Source organism: Coregonus clupeaformis, chromosome 15 (assembly GCF_020615455.1).
Source record: "Coregonus clupeaformis isolate EN_2021a chromosome 15, ASM2061545v1, whole genome shotgun sequence".
NCBI classification, from domain to species: Eukaryota; Metazoa; Chordata; class Actinopteri; order Salmoniformes; family Salmonidae; genus Coregonus; species Coregonus clupeaformis.
The window spans coordinates 4,075,743-4,099,021 of record NC_059206.1 but is presented as its reverse complement, the minus strand read 5'-3'; the positions used below and the strand labels follow the sequence as shown (position 1 = coordinate 4,099,021).

Genomic DNA, 23,279 nt, shown 5'->3' with positions numbered 1-23,279 from the left:
TATGATGAACACTGTTGATAAGCTAATGTTACACTCCAACTGCACAAATTTCACGCATACTTTATTCAATCAATAATGGTAATCCATCTCAGGTTGCTTCTCCGATAAAACAAGAAAAGGTGTGGTAATCAATTGTAACAGTTTATAAATGCTGTAAGCTCTGTAGCAACGTATCCGACCAAATGGATAAAGTATGTTATTCATTTTTAAAAGTTTGGACAATATTAGAAATAATACTTTATGCAACTAGTGTGAAGACTATTAGCTGGCCCAAATAACTTTAAAACGCTGTCTCCCCAAAATCTGACCAAGACTTCTTGGTTTTGTCTAATATCCCCATTACGTACATTGTTGAGATTTAGTTTGAAAGACATTTCAGTTATCCCAGTGGCAGAAACATGCTGCATTACTAGATGCCAATTTCTTTATTTTTGTTAAAACTTGTCTAAATGTATGACCATAAGACTGCATGTCATGCAAGTATATGGATGTTATGTTCTTGGATTTCTTTTGTAGCATTGTTTTTGTAATATTGCAATTTCAGTTAGTAAGCTTTTAGTTTCATGAAGACTTAGACAAGTGAATAAAACATCATTATAAACTCAAGCCTCTGTCTCTAATCTTTAAAAAAACAAAAACATTTCTGGAACAATCAAAAAATATAGTCTGCTACTATTACTGGTTTTGTACTGACAGAATACGTCAAAAATAACATGATACATTTATTGTAGAAACCAAGGATGGAATGACATGTGACATCACAAATAATTCTGATTTATGACATTTCACATGCTATTGATAGAATACAATACATAAATTGAGTCCCAGACAAAACAACAATGCTGGAAACAAGGCAGAAGAGGATATTTATACAAATGGACAGAGATGTTTTTTCTGTAGAAAATACTAAGCCTAGTCCTAGACTAAAAAGCATGTTCAATGGAGATTATCCAATCTCCAGTCAAAGGGAAAATCTATCCTCAGTATCTGCGGTTCATCTTCTTGAATTTCTCGTAGTGGTAGTCGTCCGTGGCCTTCTCGTTGTTAGGCCTCTTGCGATGGTTGGCTGGTTCCACAGCTGGGAGAGACATGAGAGCAGATTGACAGTTACCTTCTCTAATAGGTATATTCTCTAATATTTCAGCTAAAAATATACAAATCTTTTCATCTCAGAATTACTGTGTTATGCTATCAGTATTAGCTGTTGCGTCTCTCAAACAGTATGTGTATGTTTGTATATGTCCTCTGGTCTAAATGCTATGTAGTTAAGTGGTTAATACAGTAGTGTGGTTGTGTGGGTTCTTCTCTTACCCTCTGGTCCTGGTTTCTCTGTGTCACCCACACGGAGAGGCCTGGCCTCTGGCTCCTTTGGTTTGTGTCTGTTGTGGTGTCTCTGTGGGGCGTTCACGTCTTCACGGTAGACTGGAACAAAAGACATTCACACAGTTAAAGGTCAGACCGATCAGCATGTATAAAACAGGTTGACGTGATTTGATGTCACTAATCTAATACCCCTTTCATGCTACTGAGTCAAGCCTAGCTGTACTGGGCTGGCCTGGTTACACATCCACCATCGTTTCTGGAAAGAACAATGTGGGGGGAAAATAACCAAGCCAGCACAGTATGGGCTGGGTCGGCCCTGTAGTGTGAACAGGTGTCAATCATAGATGACATGAACATAACATGACTCACAGCGGTTGTGCTGGACATAGTTGACAGCGATGTTGGTGGGGACGAAGGAGGTGCCGTTGTCCTTCTTCTTGTTCCTCTGATCCTGCAGCAGCTTGGCCTTGGCCTCCTCCGTGAAGATGATGTTCTTTATCTTAGCACTGAAAAAAATAATGCTCTATCTAAGCTTCAAGATAGTAATAGAGGTAAACAAACACCATAGCTGTTGTGCAAGGTTTTCAGTCACTGGATTTGTTGTGGTAAGATGACGAGACATTTCTATAGTTGCTACAAACATGAATACAGATTTAACAAGAGCAAAAAAACAAAGTACACCAACAGTGTTTCCCCTAGGTTTTTTTCAGCAGCAGTGGCAGAGTTCCGAAAACTGAACACTACCACAGCTGCAGAAACATTTTGAGACCCCGGCCACTCACTCAATGCCTAGGTCCACCTCAGGGATCCCACTCAGCATCTGATTGGACAACATCTCTTCAGTCTTCTTGGCCGAGTTGACCCGGATGTTCTCCGGCAGCTCGTACAGGAGGTCCTCAGCGTTCTTCACTTTTACCTTCTGCTCCTCCGCTTCCACCAAGCCCTTCTTCTTCTTCAGCTCTGTCTCAATGTACTTCATCCTAGCCGGGGGACAGGGGGAGAGAACATTTAAAAATATATAGCAAAATATAGAACTTCAAAATTGTGACAGGGAGAGAAAATGAGTGATCTGAAACATCAGTGAGATCTCATTGGACAATAGTTGTGCTCTCTAAGAGAATGTATTTTTGTCTGTAATGTCTTTTTCGTTTTGGCATCAGCTAATGGGGATCCACTAAAATATAATCAAATGTTTAGTTTGCAGAGGTTTGTTGATAACATACATGTCGGCGTCCTCATCTCGTCTGTTGGTCTCGGCAGAGAAAGAGGTGCCCAGATTAAGGTCCCCTGTGTCATCATCAGTCCTGAAGGTGGAAAAGACACACACACACATTATAAATACAGACAAAAAATTGTCTCACACACTCACTTTAAAAGCCTGAAACTGGTAACAATAAAAGCTTACATGTCTCTGGCCCGGTCTTTTACTTTTTTCATGTCAACAACGCCCCCGGTCTTCAATTTAAAAGGGTCATTCTTTTGAGGAATGAAAGGTGAAAAGAATGTAGTTAGATGTTTAAAGCAGAAACGCAAACACGTTCAATGTCTCAACTAGTGAACAATAACACTATGTAAACAAGAAAAAAAACGTACATCACCCCCTTCGTCCAAGCGAAGTTTCTCCCCCTCCAACAATGCGGCCACGCTGAATAGCGCAACATAACATAACGTTTATCATCACTTTTCAGTATCATCACTTTAAGGTATAATTTTTCAACTATTAAAGTCATTTTATAATATGCCTGTTTACTTTTTTATAATATATGCTAAATTGTACATGCCTCAGTAGGTCCAAATAACTGTCTTACTCTATCTTAACCCAATAAGCGTGCTCATTTGAGTCTTTGTAAACAAACTATGATTAAAACTATTATGTCTATCTCATGGACTGAGATAGTGATTCAATTTATCCAGCCCCATCCTTCGGCTTTATAGCAGCAAACCAAGTTGTGAGCCTGTAGTTTGGCTGAAAACCCAATGCTTAAAAAGATAAATGTTGATAATCAAATATTATTGCATAGCTTGCTGCGATATAAACTTCTAGCTTAGGTAGCTAGCTAAGTACAATTAGCTAGGGTACACAACAGAAACATAACTGTAAACTTTGCCTACCTAACTCCAGTCTGTCTTTTCCGTAAACTCTGAAGTTCTTTAGCTTCGTCCAGTTTCGATCTGAGTAGAAAAAAAATATTTGACTGATGTCAATATCAAGAACAGGAAGATAACTGCTATCTGGCAATCGAAGAGTCATTAGCCAGCTGCAGCTAGCTAGAAGCTGGCCATCATTCACGTCGTGGCTGCCTTACTAGCTAAGGTAAGCTATATTGAAAACGTCTCAAACGTTACCTAACTTCAGCTGTTATTTCGTCTTCCTCTTCATCCGAAGAGCTTTCTCTTCTCCTTCTAAAATTTTTACCCGACGGCATTGTTTTAGAAAGGATGGTAGCAAACTGTTTGTGTACACGACTTTACAGAGTACGCACCTGCTCTTTTGCCAACAATAATAACACAGGGGACAGATTTCACCGACGGATCTATGCGCCACATCCCCCAAAACCGGACATGACGTAACACGTTTTGTTGTTTTGGCTCTCTACTCCAGCACTTTGGATTTGAAATTATACAATGACCGTGACATTAAAGTGCAGACTGTCAGCTTTAATTTGAGGGTATTTTCATCCATATTGGGTGAACCGTTCAGAAATGACAGCACTTTTTGTACATAGTCCCCCTATTTTAGGGGATCAAAAGTATTGGTACAAATTCACTTATATGTGTATTAAAGTAGTCAAAGGTTTTGTATTTGGTTCCATATTCCTAGCATGTAATGATTACATCAAGCTTGTGACTCTACAAACTTGTTGGATGCATTTGTGGTTTGTTATGTTTGTGTTTCAGATTATTTTGCGCCCAATAGAAATGAATGGTAAATAATGTATTGTGTCATTTTGGAGTCACTTTTATTGTAAATAAGAATAGAATGTTTCTAAACATTCAACATTAATGTGGATGCTACTATGATTACGTCCTTAATGAATTGTGAATAATGCTTAGTGAGAAAGTTACAGATGCACAAATATCATACCCCCATGACATGCTAACCTCTCACCATTACAATAACAGAGGAGGTTAGCATTTATTTATTTTTATATTTTTTTTTGGGGGGGGGTCACTTTTGGAGCTCACTGTATGTATGGTTTATCTTGCACAGTTTTAGTTACTTGCTGGCTCTAATAAGCTGGACTCCAGAACAAAACGCAGTTCAGCTGTTCTCACCTGCATTTTCAACTGTGCTAATCAAATCAAATCAAATGTTATTGGCCACATGCGCAGAATACAACAGGTGCAGACATTACAGTGAAATGCTTACTTACAGCCCATAACCAACAGTGCATTTATTTTTAATAAAAAAAGTAAAATAAAACAACTACAAAAAAGTGTTGAGAAAAAAAGAGTAGAAGTAAAATAAAATAACAGTAGGGAGGCTATATATACAGGGGGTACCGGTGCAGAGTCAATGTACGGGGGCACCGGCTAGTTGAGGTAGTTGAAGGAATATGTACATGTGGGTAGAGTTAAAAGTGACTATGCATAAATAATTAACAGAGTAGCAGCAGCGTATTTGGCTGTATCTGACTGACAGTTTGGTTTACTGAGGTTGGGAGAGTGTGTGGTCAAGATGATTGAACTTTAGAATCGACAGTCAGTGACACCTGTAGTTTAGTTACTATGCTCACAGACTCAGGGCTAAAAAATGCCATTCAAGCTCGGTTTGTGTTATCAGGGATCCTTGGGACGTCCCTACCCTAACCATAACCCTCACCTAACCCTAACCTTAATAGGGTTCATACACGTTTTGACAGATGAAATTTCATGATTTTTAACCAAATTTCCATGACCAACAATTGGTGACGTCTCTATGTACGTATAAAAAAGTATGCGTAATGTGGTATCGACATTGGGAGGCTGCTCTCTGATCCCATGTACCATCTCATGTTGTTGTGCAAGGCATTTAACCCCCCACAAAGTAGAATACCTGTTAGGCAACTGGACTGGAGAGCTACTGAGTGTGCAGGTTTTTGATCAAGCCCTGCTCAAACACACCAGAGTCAGTTGATCAAGGTCTGGTTGAGCAGCTAATTTCTAAAATGTGGTTTGTTAGAGGGAGACTGGAATAAAAACCTACACACTCATTAGCTCTCCTGGAGGATGGTTGACCACCCTTGCTGTATAACATTGCAACATTACAACCAAATACGTTTTGTGCCTTTTGACATAATTTGCTCATTCAATATATCAAATATCAAATGGCTATGGTAGGCTACAAATATTTTTATTCAGCTGAAGCAAGCTGGAAATGTACGTTTTAGAGTTTAGTAATGTTTAACAAGTTTTGAAGCCACATAATGTAAAAGAAAGGCTACATCAAATATTTTCCTAAAATTATCGTTCGCGATTCACAAATTATTATTTTGATTCAAATGATTTGATTCATCACGATTGAACCGAGTCCCAACTAATATAATGGTGAATCGTTCATTTCGTCAAAAATTATCATTTAAATGAACCATGAATCGTTAAAAAAAAGTACATCAATTTTGTATGGCCATATTTTCGAGTGCCAGTGGAAACTGAATGTAAATTCGCGAGATCAAGATGGTTCGTACGAGGCTTGACCAACGTCGTCCCGCACACATGCAGGTCATGCGCACAAACACTTTTTTGTATTTTTTTTGTTTGCATATATATATATTTTTTCCATTTATTTTTATTAACAACAAATCAATACAGAAAGTACATGGGGGAACACAAGTATCTATAAAGAATATACAAAGGACAATTGCGCTAGAGGGTACAATATCACATTACACAAGGACCTTAAGGGACATACACACACTTATAATTCTAACAGCTTTTTTGTTAGTAGTGCATTTAATTGTCTTAAAATATAGTTCAATTTCTTTTTGTAAGGTAAGAAAATGTGGTGTTTTGTTTGTAAATTTACATTTGTGAATATGAAATTTGGCCAAAAGAATAATGAAATTAATTGCATAAAATTGTTTCAACTTATTTCTATCGTAGGTAAAGAATCCAAGCAGTACATCTCTCCACAATAGTGTAAAGTCTTCATAAATGTGTTCAATTATAAATCTACTGATGTCTTGCCACAGATACCTTACATGAATACAATGCCAAAAAAGATGCAACATCGTTTCTGGGTGATCAGTACAAAAGGTACAATTTGAATTTATGTTTTTCTTAAACTTCTTCATATAGTGGTTGGCAGGACAATATTTATGAATAATTTTAAAATAAACTTCCTTCGTTTTGTTAATAAGTAGGTATGTGTGTGGCAACATCCAAACTTTTTTCCAACATACATTATCAATAAGGTATAACTACAACATCCTGCTGAAACAAGGTTCGTATAGCTCTATTGTAGTTGAATGGACCAAAAGAGAAACAAATATTTCCTACCGATGAGTCACCAGGGTTAATGGAAGGTAGGTTCTGAGGGTCAGGTCTTGACACGTTGCTGAATAATAAAGCAACACCTGAGGGAATGGCATCTAAAACAATTGCAAAATCTTTAGGCGTTACAGGGATCTTGTAAAGTGATAAGAATTCCTTATAACTAAGTTAAAAAAAACCTCTGCGTTTACAAGTTGGCTCACCAATAGGATATTATTTCGGAACCAATATTCTAAAAACAAGGAAGTATTTTTATACAATATATCCTGATTATTCCATATATAATATCTGTGTGGAGAAAAATTATGCTTATAAATTAAGGACCATGACAAGAAAATCTGCCGATGAAAAGCAGAATTTCACTGGAACTTTGTCAATATTATAATTGCAAACTAACGTCATGCGCACAAACACAGTCGAGCTAGTGTCTATTGGGTGATGTCAGAGTTGGACATCCCAAGGATACCGAATACCATTTATTGTTATTATTATTATGTTTTATTGCAGAAAACACCAGTAGTATACAAACAGACAAGGACACCATATATGCTAGGGGGTACAACAAATTACAGATTGTACAAAGACCTTAAAAGACACACACGTATTGATTGTTTTAACAGCTTTCTTATTGGAAGAATGTACAATGATCTTAATGTACTGCTCTAACTCCTTATAGAAAACAAGGAAGAGTGGTTTTTTATTAGTGAATTTACATTTATGAATATGACATTTTTCCATTAGCACAATTACATTTAACAGGTAAAATTGTTTTTCTTTATCCTTATTATAGTTACGGAAATGAGCAACACATTCTTCCATTCTCCTTGTATCCTTAACTCAGTTGGTAGCGCATGGCTCTTGCAAAGCCAGGGTTGTGGGTTCGATTCCTACGGGAGACCAGTAAGAAAATGTATGCACTCACTACTGTAAATTGCTCTGGATAAGACTAAAATGTAAACAGAAGTCATCAAGAATATTATAAAACTACAAATGTCTTGCCATAATCTCTTTACATGTAGACAGCGCCAAAGTAAATGCAAAACTGCTTCTGGATGCTCAACACAAAAAGTACAGTTAATGTCTGAGTTTCTTCAGGTAATGATTCGCAGGGTAATACTTTTAGATAATTCTGAAAGAGACCTCTTTGACCTTACATAAAGCAACAAGCGCCCATTCTCGCTGACGTTGAGCATAACAACACTGACGTTAAACCATGTGTGTGAGTTGGGCGGGGGGTGCAAGTGGGATGGGGTATCTCGATTCCGTACGACAGCCACAGTAGCTAGCCAGGGTACCATCGCTAGCTAGGTGTTTACCTATCTTTAACGCACGTTTTCCCTTAAATGAACGCGTCGGAATATTGCTGTGACATCGCCTGGTGTTGGTAAATAGCATTCCTTGAGATGAATGTATTTGTTATCGATGTCATCCTCGATTTCTGATGCTAGTTAGCCGTGGAAAAACAGGGCCTTCAGTTTGCAGCAGAGCTGTCATATTTCGGTGGCTCTTTAGCCAAACCATTGTACAGGAAAAATGTAGTGTCTTTGATTTAATAAAAAATTAAAAAGTGTGCCTGTGTTGGCTGATGTGCAATAGTTAGCTGTTGAATTAATTGATTATCCATTCCTAGAATGCCGACGGGTTGTCAGGCAGCTAGCTACTAGTAAATGCAGTAACGTTAGCATGCTAGCAAAACCAAAGAGCATCATTGTTGGCTACATTCCCTGCTACGACGAATTCGACATACGTTTGTTTTGAAATAGTCTACTCTTGCAGAGTCAGACACACCTCTTGATTGAAGTGTATCTGTTTGTAGCCATTTACTGTGTCTGCTTGCTTCATTTTCATGTTTTATCTGCCCAAACAAAATGTCATAGATTAATATATTTTTTTGTCTTTAGAAGAAGTTGAATAAACATGGGTGACCCGGGGGACATTTGTCCCCACCTGGAATCCATAGGGGAGGTCACCAAGGAGGACCTTCTGCAGAAATCCAAGGTGAGAGAAAATTATGATTTCTAAAGAGACTTGCCCAGTCGAGAGCTTGGGACTATAAGGTTCTATCTGCATTTTGGTCGAAATTGTACTGTAAATACCCAAATTCATATTGTTAAGTTCAAAAGAATACAAGATGAAAAATGCTGACACCATTAAAACCAATGATGGTTTGGAACTTTTTAAAGACAATTATCTCATAATCATCTTTTTGCAGATATAGCCTTATAGCCCCAAGCTCTCGCAGTGTCAAGCATCTTGAATATGTATAGAATGGATGCAATGTGACCAAAGTAATGTATTTTACTCTTGAGTCATGTCTTCTAGATTTGCCTTCACATATTTTTCTGGTCTAAAAGGCCCTTAGTCCCACAAAATGTCAAAAAATAAAAGTACTATACATTCTGGTGGTCTGACAAAATCACACAGGAGTTGGTGCTGTATAATTGTTTTGTTCTGAAGGGAACCTGCCAGTTATGTGTAGCGGGAGGTCCCAACCTCTGGGCCTGTCTTCAGGTAAACAACAGGCTTTTTCTTTGAGTGTGCTTTTCTTCACAATTTCAGATATTCTGAGGACCATGACATATTTTTTTTAACCCATAGACTAATGTCTAATGTAATTCTTTATTTATTTTGGTCAGAGCGAGTGTCAATATGTTGGCTGTGGAGAATCTTTTTCAGATCACAGCACCCTACACGCACAGGTGAGTTCTTCTCAGAGCGTTTCTTCTTTGGGTAGAGAGATGCCATTTCTAGATTAAGATCACTTTATTGGCACAACCGAAATTTGACTTCCACTTTCAACCCCTCAGAGAAACACACGCAACAGCATTTAGGATTTAATACCAGCAACCCTGCGGTTGCCAGCTCACTTCCCGCCAGATCTTTCCTATCGGACCTGGGATTTGAACTGGTAACCCTCCGGTTGCTGGCTCGCCTCTCAAACCGACAGGCTACCTGCCGCCCTAACATTTCTTGCAACAAAAATATGTTTTTCAAAGCTTATTTTGTGTGTGGGTGGGCGTGTGTGTCTCTGTGTCTCTCTCCCCCTAGACTAAGAAACACAACCTGACAGTAAACCTGACAACGTTCAGGATCTGGTGCTATGTGTGTGAGAGGGAGGTGTTTCTAGAGCAGAGGCCTGCAGTGGTATCTGCTATGTCTGCCACACACACTCCCCACCACTGTAAAGCAATGGACAACCAGGTACGCCATCGCACAAAGGTCAGCTCAGCTATATTAAATTATACTATGTTTACGTGCCATTTGGGCACTGGTCTAAATTAGTGCACTATATAGGGAATAGGGTGCCATTTGGGATGGGCCCTATATCAACTATGGGTAACATCATAATATCTTTAATTTAGAAAGCGTTCATAAACTATTCAGAAGGACTGCATTATGTACTGTGTATAAAGCATTTATTTATTATAAAGTTTTACTCAACTATGTTTTAATTTTGATCAGCTGACATTGACACTTGTGAGCTGAAATGCAGCCGATGCTGTGTTAATATATTTTAATTGGCTTCCCACAGGCACACAGACTGATGTTCTTGTTTGTTATTTTTAATGACGATTAATAATTTTCCCAGGATGCAGTTCATCAACCAGTGAGTCAACACCGCCCGTTGAAGGCAGTGCCCATCGCGGTGGCAGAAGAAGAGGGGTCAGAGTCGGAGGAGGATGACCTCAAACCCAGAGGTAACCTCTGACCCATCTCTCGTCAACATGGAAACCATTCAATAACAGTAAAGAATACAGTGCATTCGGAAAGTATTCAGACGCCTTCACTTTTTCCACATTTTGTTGCGTTACAGCCTTATTCTAAAATGGATTACATTTTTTTTTTAAATGTACTCATCAATCTACACACAATACCCCATAATGACAAAGTGAAAACTGGTTTTTAGAAATGTTAGCAAATGTATTAAAAATAAAAAACAGAAATACCTTATGTAAATAAGTATTCAGACCCTTTGCTATGAGACTCGAAAATTGAGCTCAGGTGCATCCTGTTTCCATTGATCATCCTTGAGATGTTTCTACAACTTAATTGTTTCTACAACCACCTGTGGTAAATTCAATTGATTGGACATAATTTGGAAAGGCACACACCTGTCTATATAAGGTCCCACAGTTGACAGTGCATGCCAGAGCAAAAACCAAGCCATGATGTCGAAGGAATTGTCCGTAGAGCTCCGAGACAAGATTGTGTCGAGGCACAGATCTGGGGAAGGGTACCAAAACATTTCTGCAGCATTGAAGGTCCCCAAGAACACAGTGGCCTCCATCATTCTTAAATGGAAGAAGTTTGGAACCACCAAGACTCTTCCTAGAGCTGGCCGCCCGGCCAAACTGAGCAATCGGGGGAGAAGAGCCTTGGTCAGGGAGGTGACCAAGAACCCAATGGTCACTCTGACAGAGCTCCAGCGTTCCTCTGTGGAGTTGGGAGAACCTTCCAGAAGGACAACCATCTCTATAGCACTCCACCAATCAGGCCTTTATGGTAGAGTGGCCAGACGGAAGCCACTCCTCAGTAAAAGGCACATGACAGCCCGCTTGGTGTTTGCCTAAAGGACACCTCCTTTGCCTAAAGGACACCTCCTTTGGCCGCAATTCCTTCCAATTCCTTCCAGTTCTCTGCTGCCAATGACTGGAACAAATTGCAAAAATCTCTGAAGCTGGAGACACTTATCTCCCTCACTAACTTTAAGCATCAGTTGTCAGAGCACCTTACCGATCACTGCACCTGTACACAGCCCATCTGAAATTAGCCCGCCCAACTACCTCATCCCTATATTGTTATTTATTTTGCTCATTTGTACCCCAGTATCTCTATTTGCACATCATCTCTTGCACATAATTCCAGTGTTAATACTAAATTGTAATTATTTTGCACTATAGCCTATTTTATTGCCTTACCTCCATAACTTGCTAAATTTGCACACTGTATATTATATGTATTTCTGTTGTATTTTTGACTTTGTTTTGTTTTACCCCATACAGTGGGGGAAAAAAGTATTTAGTCAGCCACCAATTGTGCAAATTCTCCCACTTAAAAAGATGGAGAGGCCTGTAATTTTCATCATAGGTACACGTCAACTATGACAGACAAATTGAGAAAAAAAAATCCAGAAAATCACATTGTAGGATTTTTAATGAATTTATTTGCAAATTATGGTGGAAAATAAGTATTTGGTCACCTACAAACAAGCAAGATTTCTGGCTCTCACAGACCTGTAACTTCTTCTTTAAGAGGCTCCTCTGTCCTCCACTCGTTACCTGTATTAATGGCACCTGTTTGAAGTTGTTATCAGTATAAAAGACACCTGTCCACAACCTCAAACAGTCACACTCCAAACTCCACTATGGCCAAGACCAAAGAGCTGTCAAAGGACACCAGAAACAAAATTGGAGACCTGCACCAGGCTGGGAAGACTGAATCTTCAATAGGTAAGCAGCTTGGTTTGAAGAAATCAACTGTGGGAGCAATTATTAGGAAATGGAAGACATACAAGACCACTGATAATCTCCCTCGATCTGGGGCTCCACGCAAGATCTCACCCCGTGGGGTCAAAATTATCACAAGAACGGTGAGCAAAAATCCCAGAACCACACGGGGGGAACTAGTGAATGAACTGCAGAGAGCTGGGACCAAAGTAACAAAGCCTACCATCAGTAACACACTACGCCGCCAGGGACTCAAATCCTGCAGTGCAAGACGTGTCCCCCTGCTTAAGCCAGTACATGTCCAGGCCCGTCTGAAGTTTGTTAGAGTGCATTTGGATGATCCAGAAGAGGATTGGGAGAATGTCATATGGTCAGATGAAACCAAAATAGAACTTTTTGGTCAAAACTCAACTCGTCGTGTTTGGAGGACAAAGAATGCTGAGTTGCATCCAAAGAACACCATACCTACTGTGAAGCATGGGGGTGGAAACATCATGCTTTGGGGCTGTTTTTCTGCAAAGGGACCAGGACGACTGATCCGTGTAAAGGAAAGAATGAATGGGGCCATGTATCGTGAGATTTTGAGTGAAAACCTCCTTCCATCAGCAAGGGCATTAAAGATGAAACGTGGCTGGGTCTTTCCAGCATGACAATGATCCCAAACACACCGCCCGGGCAACGAAGGAGTGGCTTCGTAAGAAGCATTTCAAGGTCCTGGAGTGGCCTAGCCAGTCTCCAGATCTCAACCCCATAGAAAATCTTTGGAGGGAGTTGAAAGTCCGTGTTGCCCAGCGACAGCCCCAAAACATCACTGCTCTAGAGGAGATCTGCATGGAGGAATGGGCCAAAATACCAGCAACAGTGTGTGAAAACCTTGTGAAGACTTACAGAAAACGTTTGACCTGTGTCATTGCCAACAAAGGGTATATAACAAAGTATTGAGAAACTTTTGTTATTGACCAAATACTTATTTTCCACCATAATTTGCAAATAAATTCATAAAAAATCCTACAATGTGATTTTCTTGATTTTTTTTTCTCATTTTGTCTGTCATAGTTGGCGTGTACCTATGATGAAAATTACAGGCCTCTCTCATCTTTTTAAGTGGGAGAACTTGCACAATTGGTGGCTGACTAAATACTTTTTTTCCCCACTGTATGTAACTCTGTGTTGTTGTTTTTATCGCACTGCTTTGCTTTATCTTGGCCAGGTCGCAGTTGTAAATGAGAACTTGTTCTCAACTGGTTTACCTGGTTAAATAAAGGTGAAATAAAAAAATAAAAAAAATAAAAAGGACTCTGACCATGAGAAACAAGATTCTCTGGTCTGATGAAACCAAGATTGAACTCTTTGGCCTGAATGCCAAGCGTCACGTCTGGAGGAAACCAGGCACCGCTCATCACCTGGCCAATACCATCCCTAAGGTGACGTATGGTGGTGGCAGCATCATCATGCTGTGGAGATGTTTTCAGCGGCAGGGACTGGGAGACTAGTCAGGATCGAGGGAAAGATGAATGGAGCAAAGTACAGAGAGATCCTTGATGAAAACCTGTTCCAGAGAGCTCAGGACCTCAGACTGGGGCGAAGGTTCACCTTCCAACAGGACAAAAACCCTAAGCACACAGCCAAGACAACGCAGGAGTGGCTTCGGTACAAGTCTCTGAATGTCCTTGAGTGGCCCAGTCAGAGCCCGGACTTGAACCCAATCTCTGGAGAGGACTGAAAATAGCTGTGCAGCGACGCACCCCATCCAACCTGACAGAGCTTGAGAGGATCTGCAGAGAAGAATGGGAGAAACTCCCCAAATACAGGTGTGCCAAGCTTGTAGCGTCATACCCAAGAAGACTAGAGGCTGTAATCGCTGCCAAAGGTGCTTCAACAAAGTACTGAGTAAATGTAATATAAAATAAATGTGTAAAAATTTCTAAAAACCTGCTTTTGCTTTGTCATTATGGGGTATTGTGTGTAGATTGATTGGATTTTAATTCATTTTTAAATCCATTTTAGAATAAGGCTGTAACGTAAAAAATGTGGAAAAAGTCAAGGGGTCTGAATACTTTCCGAATGCATTGCATATTGTCCAACATATACACAGTTCAACTGATACCCTTAGCCTATACAGGGGCATACCTAGTCAGTTGCACAACTGAATGCATTCAACCGAAAGTTTTCTCTTTATGGGTGACAACCATAGCCATCAGATATGGTCTGCATTTTAAATGTAACATATTATGTTACAAATGTAACATACGATCAGATCTAGAGCTCTGTAGAATCGGTTTATTCATCCTTTTCTCTAGATGACACGCTTAGCAGGTCTATCCCTTAGTGAATTATGCCAAGCTGATTTGGTTAGGGACCTCCCAAATTATCTGAGAGCCAGATGAGGCAAGCTCAGGGTTAGGAGAAATATAATTGCTTTCGGCCTAAGAATAGGTACCAGACCCAGGTACCAGACAATGGTAATAGACTGATGGTCAATATTAACTGACAGGGTCCATGCCATGCATTTTCACTAACAGATGTAGTATCTTAATTTGATCACTCTGTTGTTGCAGATCATTTTTCATGCACTGCAATAAATTAAAATGAGCCTTGTGGTTTACATAAATTCATTGAAAGCCCGCAGTTCTTTCTCTCACTAGATCACACACCTAAACCATAGCCTACCGTAGCCTATCAAAACTAATTTACCGTAAGAAATTATCACTTTTTTATTTATTTTAATAATCAAATCCTCCAGGAATATTTTACTCCTGTGAGAAACTGGTCAAAAGAAGATCCCACATACTGCATGTAGCCATGTTCTCCAAATGTTAGGTGTAAACAGTGGAGTGGCCTGTATCATAGCCCTACCATATAATATATATTATAAATATACCTGTATGATGTTATTAGCTTGTTTTTTTCCCCTACATCTTGTCCTTCTCAAAGGTCTGACAGGGATGAAGAATATCGGTAACTCCTGCTACATGAACGCAGCTCTTCAAGCCCTGTCCAACTGGTGAGGTCACTTCCTGTCTCGTTTCGTCCTTAAAGCTGATAGTGTGTGACTGTGCGTGTGCGCATATGTGTGCGTCTTCCAGTCCCTCCACGATTCTGCAATAGCAGATTTTTTTTCAAAATCAACAATTTTATAGGGTGTCCACCCACTCTCCCCAGAGTGGGTGAAAACGCACTTTGGTGATGACATTTTCTGAATTGTTCAGTGGGGTCTTTCTCTAACATACACTTGAGTGTACAAAGCACCTAATATTAAGTTACACACCCCTTTGCCCTCAGAACAGTCTCAATTCGTCGGTGCATGGACTTTACAAGGTGTCAAGTGTTCCACAGGGAACACACTCAAACCAGTGCGCCTGGCACCTACTACCATACCCCTTTCAAAGGCACTTAATATTTTTGTCTTGCCCATTCATCCTCTGAATGGCACACACACATAAACATTCCATGTCTCAATTGTCGCATACCGGTTTGTGTCAAAAACTGCAACGCTGCTGGGGTTTTCAAGCTGAACAGTTTCCTGTGTGTATAAAGAATGGTCCACCACCCAAAGGACATCCAGCCAACTTGACACAACTGTGGGAAGCATTGGCGTCAACATCGGCCAGCATCCCTGTGGAATGCTTTCAACACCTTATAGAGTCCATGCCCCGACGAATTGAGGCTGTTCTGAGGGGGGGTGCAACTCAATATGAGGAAGGTGTTACTAATGTTTGGTATAGTCAGTGCATTATCCGAGGGCATGCATATTTTACCAATCACCTGCATAAAACAGTCAAATCATCGCAATATTATCACATAAGACTGACCCATCGCTGCAGTACAAAAAGAAGGCTCGCAATTTCAACCAATCACTGCACAGTTATTGCAAACAAATTGGTAAAAATCATAGAATATTGCAATGCAAAATGTAATAATTGCCAAAGCAAAATCAATAATTTTAGCCTGCAGAAAAAGCTCAGTGGAATCCTGGAGGGACTGCTCGTTTCAGCAGTGTGTTAGTTTTCATAGATTGGATCTCCGACTGACCAGTTCTTCCTCCCCTCACCCCTCTAATCCCTCTCCAGTCCTCCTCTCACTCAGTTCTTCTTGGACTGCAGTGGACTGGTGCGGACCGACAAGAAACCTGCGCTGTGCAAGAGCTACCAGAAACTAATCTCTGAGCTCTGGCACAAGAAACGGTAGTGTACCAATGGACATGCTAATATGTTGAATGTTAGACTGTATGCATATTTTTGGACTAGATATTCACAAGAATGTAGCAAAATTCTGTTTTTAAATTATACTGTATGACGTATGAGGTAGAAGAAAATACATCTTACCCCAGGACACGTTCACTAGATGACTATCCCAGAAAGCGTATGACTTGTTTAATGAGTCTACTTGCTTAGTCATGGTCTGCTTCACATTATGCTTTCTCCTCCTCTTCTTCATCCTCTCTCTCACTTTCTTTCTCTCTCTGTGTGTGTGTCTCTCTCTCTCCCCCTCCAACTCTCTCTCTTTCCTCCAGGCCCAGTTACGTGGTCCCCACCAGTTTGTCCCAGGGCATCAAGCTGGTCAACCCCATGTTCCGTGGCTACGCCCAGCAGGTAGGGGCAAGCTCCCAGCAGGTAGGAAACAAAACGACGCCCTGACCCCTAGCCCTACCCCCTCTTACCCCTCTCTTTAACCCCTGACCTAACCCACCTCTCCCTGTGACCCATACCCCCAAAATGACCACTGTTGCCACAAACCAAATGGACCTCCGGGGACAATGACGTTTCATAGGTTGATTGTTGTGTTGCTGATTGGCTAACCCTGTCAGTGATAACTGGAAGTAGGGTGCCAAGACAGTGAAATGGGGAAGATCTCAATTGCATACTCCTCACATCCTCTCTCCTAGTCTCCTTCTCAAAACCCATTGGAGGAGAAAGTCAGGAGACGAGGAGAGAGAGGACGCGAGGAGTATGCAATTGAGAGCTTCCCATAGGTTGCATCCCAAATGGCACCCAATTCTCTATGTAGTGCACTACTTTTGACCAGAGCGCTATGGGCCTGGTCAAAAGTAGTGCACTATATAGGGAATATGGTGCCATTTGGGATGCAGATGTGCTCTAACTAACACACAGTAACTAGGTTACATTTTGATGTTACTGCTTCGCGTTAATCCGTGTTTGGTTGATTGGAATGGGATTGTGTGTATTTGCCTTTTGGTTTTGATTGCTGTGGAGAAATACAATGACAAAACTGCTGTGAAAATAGTGTTGTGATGAGCATGCTCTCTCTGTTTGTCTTGGTTCAACACCTCCTTTCACCATCACACACACTCTCAATGGCTGTCTGTGCCTAAGAGCTGCAGGGAACACACACACACTTTTTCCCTGCTTCATAGCCCTCCCACACCAATCTCCCCTCTCTCTCTTTCTACTTGATAGAGCAGCATGCTCCCCTCTTCTACTTCTGTGTGTGTGATCTGTGTGTGTGTAATCTGAGTGTGTGTGTGATCTGAGTGTGTGTGTGATCTGTGTGTGATCTGTGATCTGTGTGTGATCTGTGTGTGATCTGAGTGTGATCTGTGTGTGATCTGAGTGTGTGTGTGATCTGAGTGTGTGTGTGATCTGTGTGTGTGATCTGTGTGTGTGTGTGTGATCTGAGTGTGTGTGTGTGTGATCTGAGTGTGTGTGTGTGTGTGTGATCTGAGTGTGTGTGTGTGTGTGTGTGATCTGAGTGTGTGTGTGATCTGAGTGTGTGTGTGTGACCTGAGTGTGTGTGATCTGAGTGTAAAGGACAGTTCCACACACCCTCCCTCTTGCCTTGTGATCTACTACATAGGACACCCAGGAGTTCCTGCGCTGTCTGATGGACCAACTCCACGAGGAGCTCAAGGAGCCACTGGCAGAGTACGTTGGGGGAGGGGAGGGGGATGAGCGGAGGGACGGGGGCGACCGCTCCCCTAATGAGGATGACTTCCTCTCCTGCGACTCGGGCGCCAGCAGCGACCGGGGAGAGGGAGGAGGGCTGGGTGAGGCGGGGCTGCTCATCCAGGACGAGTGTGGGGTGTCGCCAAGGGTGGGAGGAGGGGGGACAGGCACTGGGGGGCGAGCAGGGACAGGAGGGCCCATCTCGGAGAAAGAGAGGCTGAAGGAGAAGAGGGTGTTGGGCTCGCCCCTCCACGGAGGCTCCCAGGAGATGGACGAGGACGCAGATGTGGATACGGCGGCGGCCGAGGAGGGGGCTCTGGAGAGGGGGGCGGAGGAGGAGGAGGGGACCCCCCCTAGTCCTAGACCACAGAGCCCACAGAGCCCCAGTCTGAGCCCGAGTCAGACACAGGGACAGGGGCAGATGCAGAGCAACAACACTCCAGGTATGGGCCTGGTTATTGTTGGAGCCAAAACACAGAGAGAGAATCTGGCCGCATATTTTAATTCACGGGCAATAAAGATAAGACAAGTGTTATTTTAGATTCTGAACTAAATTTCGAATCACACATTAGGAATGTGACCAAAATAGCTTTTTTACCACCTGAAACATTGCCACGGTGCGGTCTTTTCTCTCTCAGGCTGATACAGAAAGACTCATCCATGCTTTCATTACAAGCAGGCTTGACTACTGTAATGCTCTCCTGTCTGGTCTACCCAAGAAAGCCATTGGTCAACTGCCAAACATACAGAATGCTGCAGCACGGGTACTGACCAGGACCAGACGGAGAGCACACATTGCTCGTCCCATATATTTCTTTATTCTTAATTCCATTGCTTTAATTAGATTTGTGTACTTTGGGTATATGTTGTGAAATTGTTAGATATTACTTGTTACATATTACTGCACTGTCGGAGCTAGAAACACAAGCATTTCGCTGCACCCACAATAACATCTGCTAAACACGTGTATGTGACCAATAACATTTGATTTGATTTGATGCACTGGTTTTAAATTCTCTGCACTGGCTGCCTGTGAGTTTTTTAAGATTCTTCTATTGGTTTTTAAATAAATCCATGATTGTGCACCCCAATACATGTCAGACATGCTTTTGAGTTATGTACCCAGTAGGTCCCTCAAGTCCTCTGGCACTGGCCTTTTAACTATCCCAAAGCCTAGGACCAAGAGGCATGGAGAGGCAGCCTTTAGTTACTATGCCCCCAGCCTCTGGAACAGCCTGCCAGAGAACCTGAGGGGGGCAGAAACTGGAGATGTTAAAACACACATTTTTAGCTTTGCTTTTCCTCATGGTGCTTTTTAGTGTTTCAGTTTCTATTGTTATTCTTTAGTTTTTTATCCTCTTATGTTTGTTGTGTAGTAAATATTTCAGATTTTATTTTCATTGTTTTTTTGTGTGTTTTTTTCCCCTGTGAAGCGCATTGTGTTGCATCCATGTCTGAAATGTACTGGATAAATAAAGCTTGGTTTTGATTAGATTTGTGTGTGAGTGTAGTGATGTGTGAATAATCTCTAAAAGCTTCCTCTTCTACCCAGAGCCAGACAATGAGGCATCGATGCAGCAGCGCCCCCAGTCTCGCCCCTGCAGCCCTGTCCGTACGGACCAGGAGCTGCAACCCAAACTCTCCTCCAGCCCCCTCCGCTCTGCAGGGCCCACATATTCCTTCAAGAAAGGTATGGGGCGTTCTCGTCGATACACAAGACACACACACTTACATTTTTAGTCATTTAGCAGACGCTCTTATCCAGAGCGACTTACAGTTAGTGAGTGCATACATAATTTTTTTATTTTTCATACCCCCCGTGGGAATCGAACCCACAACCCTGGCGTTGCAAACGCCATGCTCTACCAACTGAGTTACATCCCTGCCGGCCATTCCCTCCCCTACCCTGGACGACGCTGGGCCAATTTTGCGCCACTCCATGGGTCTCCCGGTCGCGGCCGGCTACGACAGAGCCTGGATTCGAATCTAGTGGCACAGCTAGCACTGCGATGCAGTGCCTTAGACCACTGCGCCACTCGCACGCACACACTGCCACGCACACCACCGACACACACACACACACACACACACACACACACACACACACACACACACACACACACACACACACACACACACACACACACACACACACACACACACATACACAGTCACACACACAGACACACATACACACAGTCACACACACACACACTCTGTCACGTGTGCGCACACTCTCCCACACAAACAGAGACACACCTTACCCCCTCACACACAAAAACGGTTTCACTCCGTTTCCCATAATCTACCTCTACAGCCCAGCTGCTCCTGGGTGCCAAGAAGAAGAAACAGTCTCTCTACCGCAGCGTCATCTCAGACATCTTCGACGGCTCTATCCTCAGCCTGGTCCAGTGTCTGACCTGTGACAGGGTGAGCTGTGCTGTATGTGTGGACCACCACCAGGGGGCGCCACTCCCATAGGAACTCTGCTTTACTACCTCTGTTGAAACCTCACTACTGTCACATTAATATTGAATGTTGACTTCTTCTAATTTGTAGACCTTTTACCACATATTATTATACCTAAACTTGATCCTACTTTATACGTGACTATTGTGGATTCTGCCTGTGTGGATTATCACTGTTCAGATTGTTGAGAAGTTTTGGTCAATCTCCTCTCATCCTCTCCTCTCCTCTCCCCCCTCTAGGTGTCGACCACTGTGGAGACATTCCAGGACCTGTCTCTGCCCATCCCAGGTAAGGAGGACCTTGCCAAGCTACACTCCTCCATCCACCAGAACCTCCCAGCCAAGACCGGGGTGTCTCTCGACGTCTACGGCTCCCAGGGCTGGATCACCTACATCATGGACTCCATACGCAGGTCAGGGGGTCAAGGGTCAGGGGAAGGGAGCTGTAGGTGGTAGGCAGGGAAGGGGGTAGAGAGTTGGGGATGGGGGTAGAGAGTTGGGGATGGGGGTAGAGAGTTGGGGATGGGGGGTAGAGAGTTGGGGATGGGGGTAGAGAGTTGGGGATGGGGGTAGAGAGTTGGGGATGGGGGTAGAGAGTTGGGGATGGGGGGTAGAGAGTTGGGGATGGGGTAGAGAGTTGGGGATGGGGGTAGAGAGTTGGGGATGGGGGTAGAGAGTTGGGGATGGGGGTAGAGAGTTGGGGATGGGGTAGAGAGCTGGGGATGGGGGTAGAGAGCTGGGGATGGGGGTAGAGAGTTGGGGATGGGGGTAGAGAGTTGGGGATGGGGGTAGAGAGTTGGGGATGGGGTAGAGAGTTGGGGATGGGGGTAGAGAGTTGGGGATGGGGGTAGAGAGCTGGGGATGGGGTAGAGAGCTGGGGATGGGGGTAGAGAGTTGGGGATGGGGGTAGAGAGCTGGGGATGGGGTAGAGAGCTGGGGATGGGGGTAGAGAGCTGGGGATGGGGGTAGAGAGCTGGGGATGGGGGTAGAGAGCTGGGGATGGGGGTAGAGAGCTGGGGATGGGGGGTAGAGAGTTGGGGATGGGGGTAGAGAGCTGGGGATGGGGGTAGAGAGCTGGGGATGGGGGTAGAGAGCTGGGGATGGGGGTAGAGAGCTGGGGATGGGGGTAGAGAGTTGGGGATGGGGGTAGAGAGCTGGGGATGGGGGTAGAGAGTTGGGGATGGGGGTAGAGAGCTGGGGATGGGGGTAGAGAGCTGGGGATGGGGGTAGAGAGCTGGGGATGGGGGTAGAGAGCTGGGGATGGGGGTAGAGAGCTGGGGATGGGGGTAGAGAGCTGGGGATGGGGGTAGAGAGTTGGGGATGGGGGTAGAGAGCTGGGGATGGGGGTAGCACTGGGGAACGTTCATGGGGATGCAACATTACAGAACGTTCAGATATAAATGTATTGTGTAGAACAGATATGATTGACTGTCATCTAGAACAAGGAATGGTGTCAGCTCTATTCATTACATTTCTATCTGCAACAGCCAGTTGGCAATGGTAACTCTTTACAATGCACATGCATCATTCCATGGGAATAACCTTACCTAGTATGTAACTACTGTGTAACAAGTATTAAACCATATGTAACGGTTCCATATTACTTGCTATTTATTCACCCCTGTACATTGTCTCCCCCGCTACAGGTTTGTGGTGTCCTGTATCCCCAGCTGGTTTTGGGGTCCCATGGTGACACTGGAGGACTGTCTCGCTGCCTTCTTTGCTGCTGATGAGCTCAAAGGTAAACTCGACAAGATACAGTTGTTGTCCAATAAGATTACTCAACATCCCTCATCTACTGACTGCTTTTAATGTCATACAAAAAGCATTTGTTGACTTAAACTTGGACTGAATTAGGAAACAACTAAGTGTATGTTATTTTCTAGAGACCACAACATTGACTGCACAGATTTACATGTCTGCAAATTGAGCGTTATCCCTCTTTATAAATAACAAGGCATTTGGATCGGTGATAAGTTGTCTTTTTAAAACACATAAAGATGAGTTAACTAAGAAGCTGAGAATACAACTGGGCTTCTTCATTAGAAATAGATGGTGCTTCTCGCTTAATAGTAGAAAACAGATCATTAAATCGACGTCCCTGTCGGCCCTGGATTATGGCGACATTATTTCTATGAATGCAGCTGCCACTGCATTGAACCATTAGATACTGTTTATCACAGTGTACTCTTTACGATGCAGAGTCCCTTGCCAAAGAGACATTGGTCTCAGTGGGACTTTCCTGCTTAAATGAAGGTTAAAAAACAAAAACAAATCCCCAGCATGAAATAAATTATCAGTCATTTCTTAATTAATTGTTTTGCAGGGGACAACATGTACAGCTGTGAAAAGTGTAAAAAGTAAGTATTTTGGAGAATTTTTAGTTATATTTAGCATTAAAATATTCATCTGCCTAGTTGGTAATACAGATCACATTACAACACACATTTTAATACTCTTTCACTTATCTTGCAGATTGAGAAATGGTGTTAAATATTGCAAAGTACTTCGGCTACCTGAGGTAACGCTCTTATCTTTGTCCCCTTCTGTGATGTCATACTTTGACTTCCTGCATTTGACTTCCTGCGACTAAAGATACCGAAGTTGTGAAATGTTGTTGATTTTCATAGTGAAGATAATGCATTTGTTTCAGGAAATCTACATTA

General features: G+C 42.5%; 2 protein-coding genes across 10 annotated transcripts in view; one reads left to right on the top strand and one right to left on the bottom strand.

The window, feature by feature from the left end:
• Positions 1-44: 44 nt before the first annotated feature.
• Positions 45-3,852, bottom strand: c15h9orf78 (chromosome 15 C9orf78 homolog). Its single transcript, XM_041897675.2, has 9 exons — positions 3,670-3,852; positions 3,436-3,495; positions 2,917-2,968; positions 2,729-2,799; positions 2,547-2,627; positions 2,106-2,303; positions 1,693-1,829; positions 1,312-1,422; positions 45-1,078 (listed from the first exon to the last, which is right to left on the bottom strand). The coding sequence occupies exons 1-9, from the start codon at positions 3,747-3,749 to the stop codon at positions 981-983; spliced, it is 888 nt and encodes a 295-aa protein (XP_041753609.1). The 5' UTR covers positions 3,750-3,852; the 3' UTR covers positions 45-980.
• Positions 3,853-8,004: 4,152 nt separating this feature from the next.
• The window catches only part of LOC121582110 (ubiquitin carboxyl-terminal hydrolase 20), a 29,768-nt gene continuing 14,493 nt past the window's right edge, over positions 8,005-23,279 (top strand). For 5 of the 9 annotated variants that reach the window (XR_006661787.1, XR_006661786.1, XR_006661785.1 and 2 more), the window contains exons 1-16: positions 8,006-8,179; positions 8,697-8,793; positions 9,253-9,306; positions 9,432-9,494; positions 9,844-10,014; positions 10,385-10,493; positions 15,177-15,246; positions 16,313-16,426; positions 16,756-16,855; positions 18,057-18,588; positions 19,698-19,835; positions 20,463-20,575; positions 20,854-21,026; positions 22,260-22,354; positions 22,940-22,973; positions 23,089-23,134. Coding sequence is in view for 6 of the 9 variants with exons in the window: in XM_045224958.1 (XP_045080893.1) it covers positions 8,713-8,793; positions 9,253-9,306; positions 9,432-9,494; positions 9,844-10,014; positions 10,385-10,493; positions 15,177-15,246; positions 16,313-16,426; positions 16,756-16,855; positions 18,057-18,588; positions 19,698-19,835; positions 20,463-20,575; positions 20,854-21,026; positions 22,260-22,354; positions 22,940-22,973; positions 23,089-23,134 (1,893 nt within the window). In the remaining 3 variants the exon portion in view is untranslated. Of the gene's footprint in view, positions 8,180-8,696; positions 8,794-9,252; positions 9,307-9,431; positions 9,495-9,843; positions 10,015-10,384; positions 10,494-15,176; positions 15,247-16,312; positions 16,427-16,755; positions 16,856-18,056; positions 18,589-19,697; positions 19,836-20,462; positions 20,576-20,853; positions 21,027-22,259; positions 22,355-22,939; positions 22,974-23,088; positions 23,135-23,279 lie in introns of all 9 variants that reach the window. The other 4 variants (XM_045224964.1, XM_045224963.1, XM_045224961.1 and 1 more) reach the window with 4 other exon arrangements.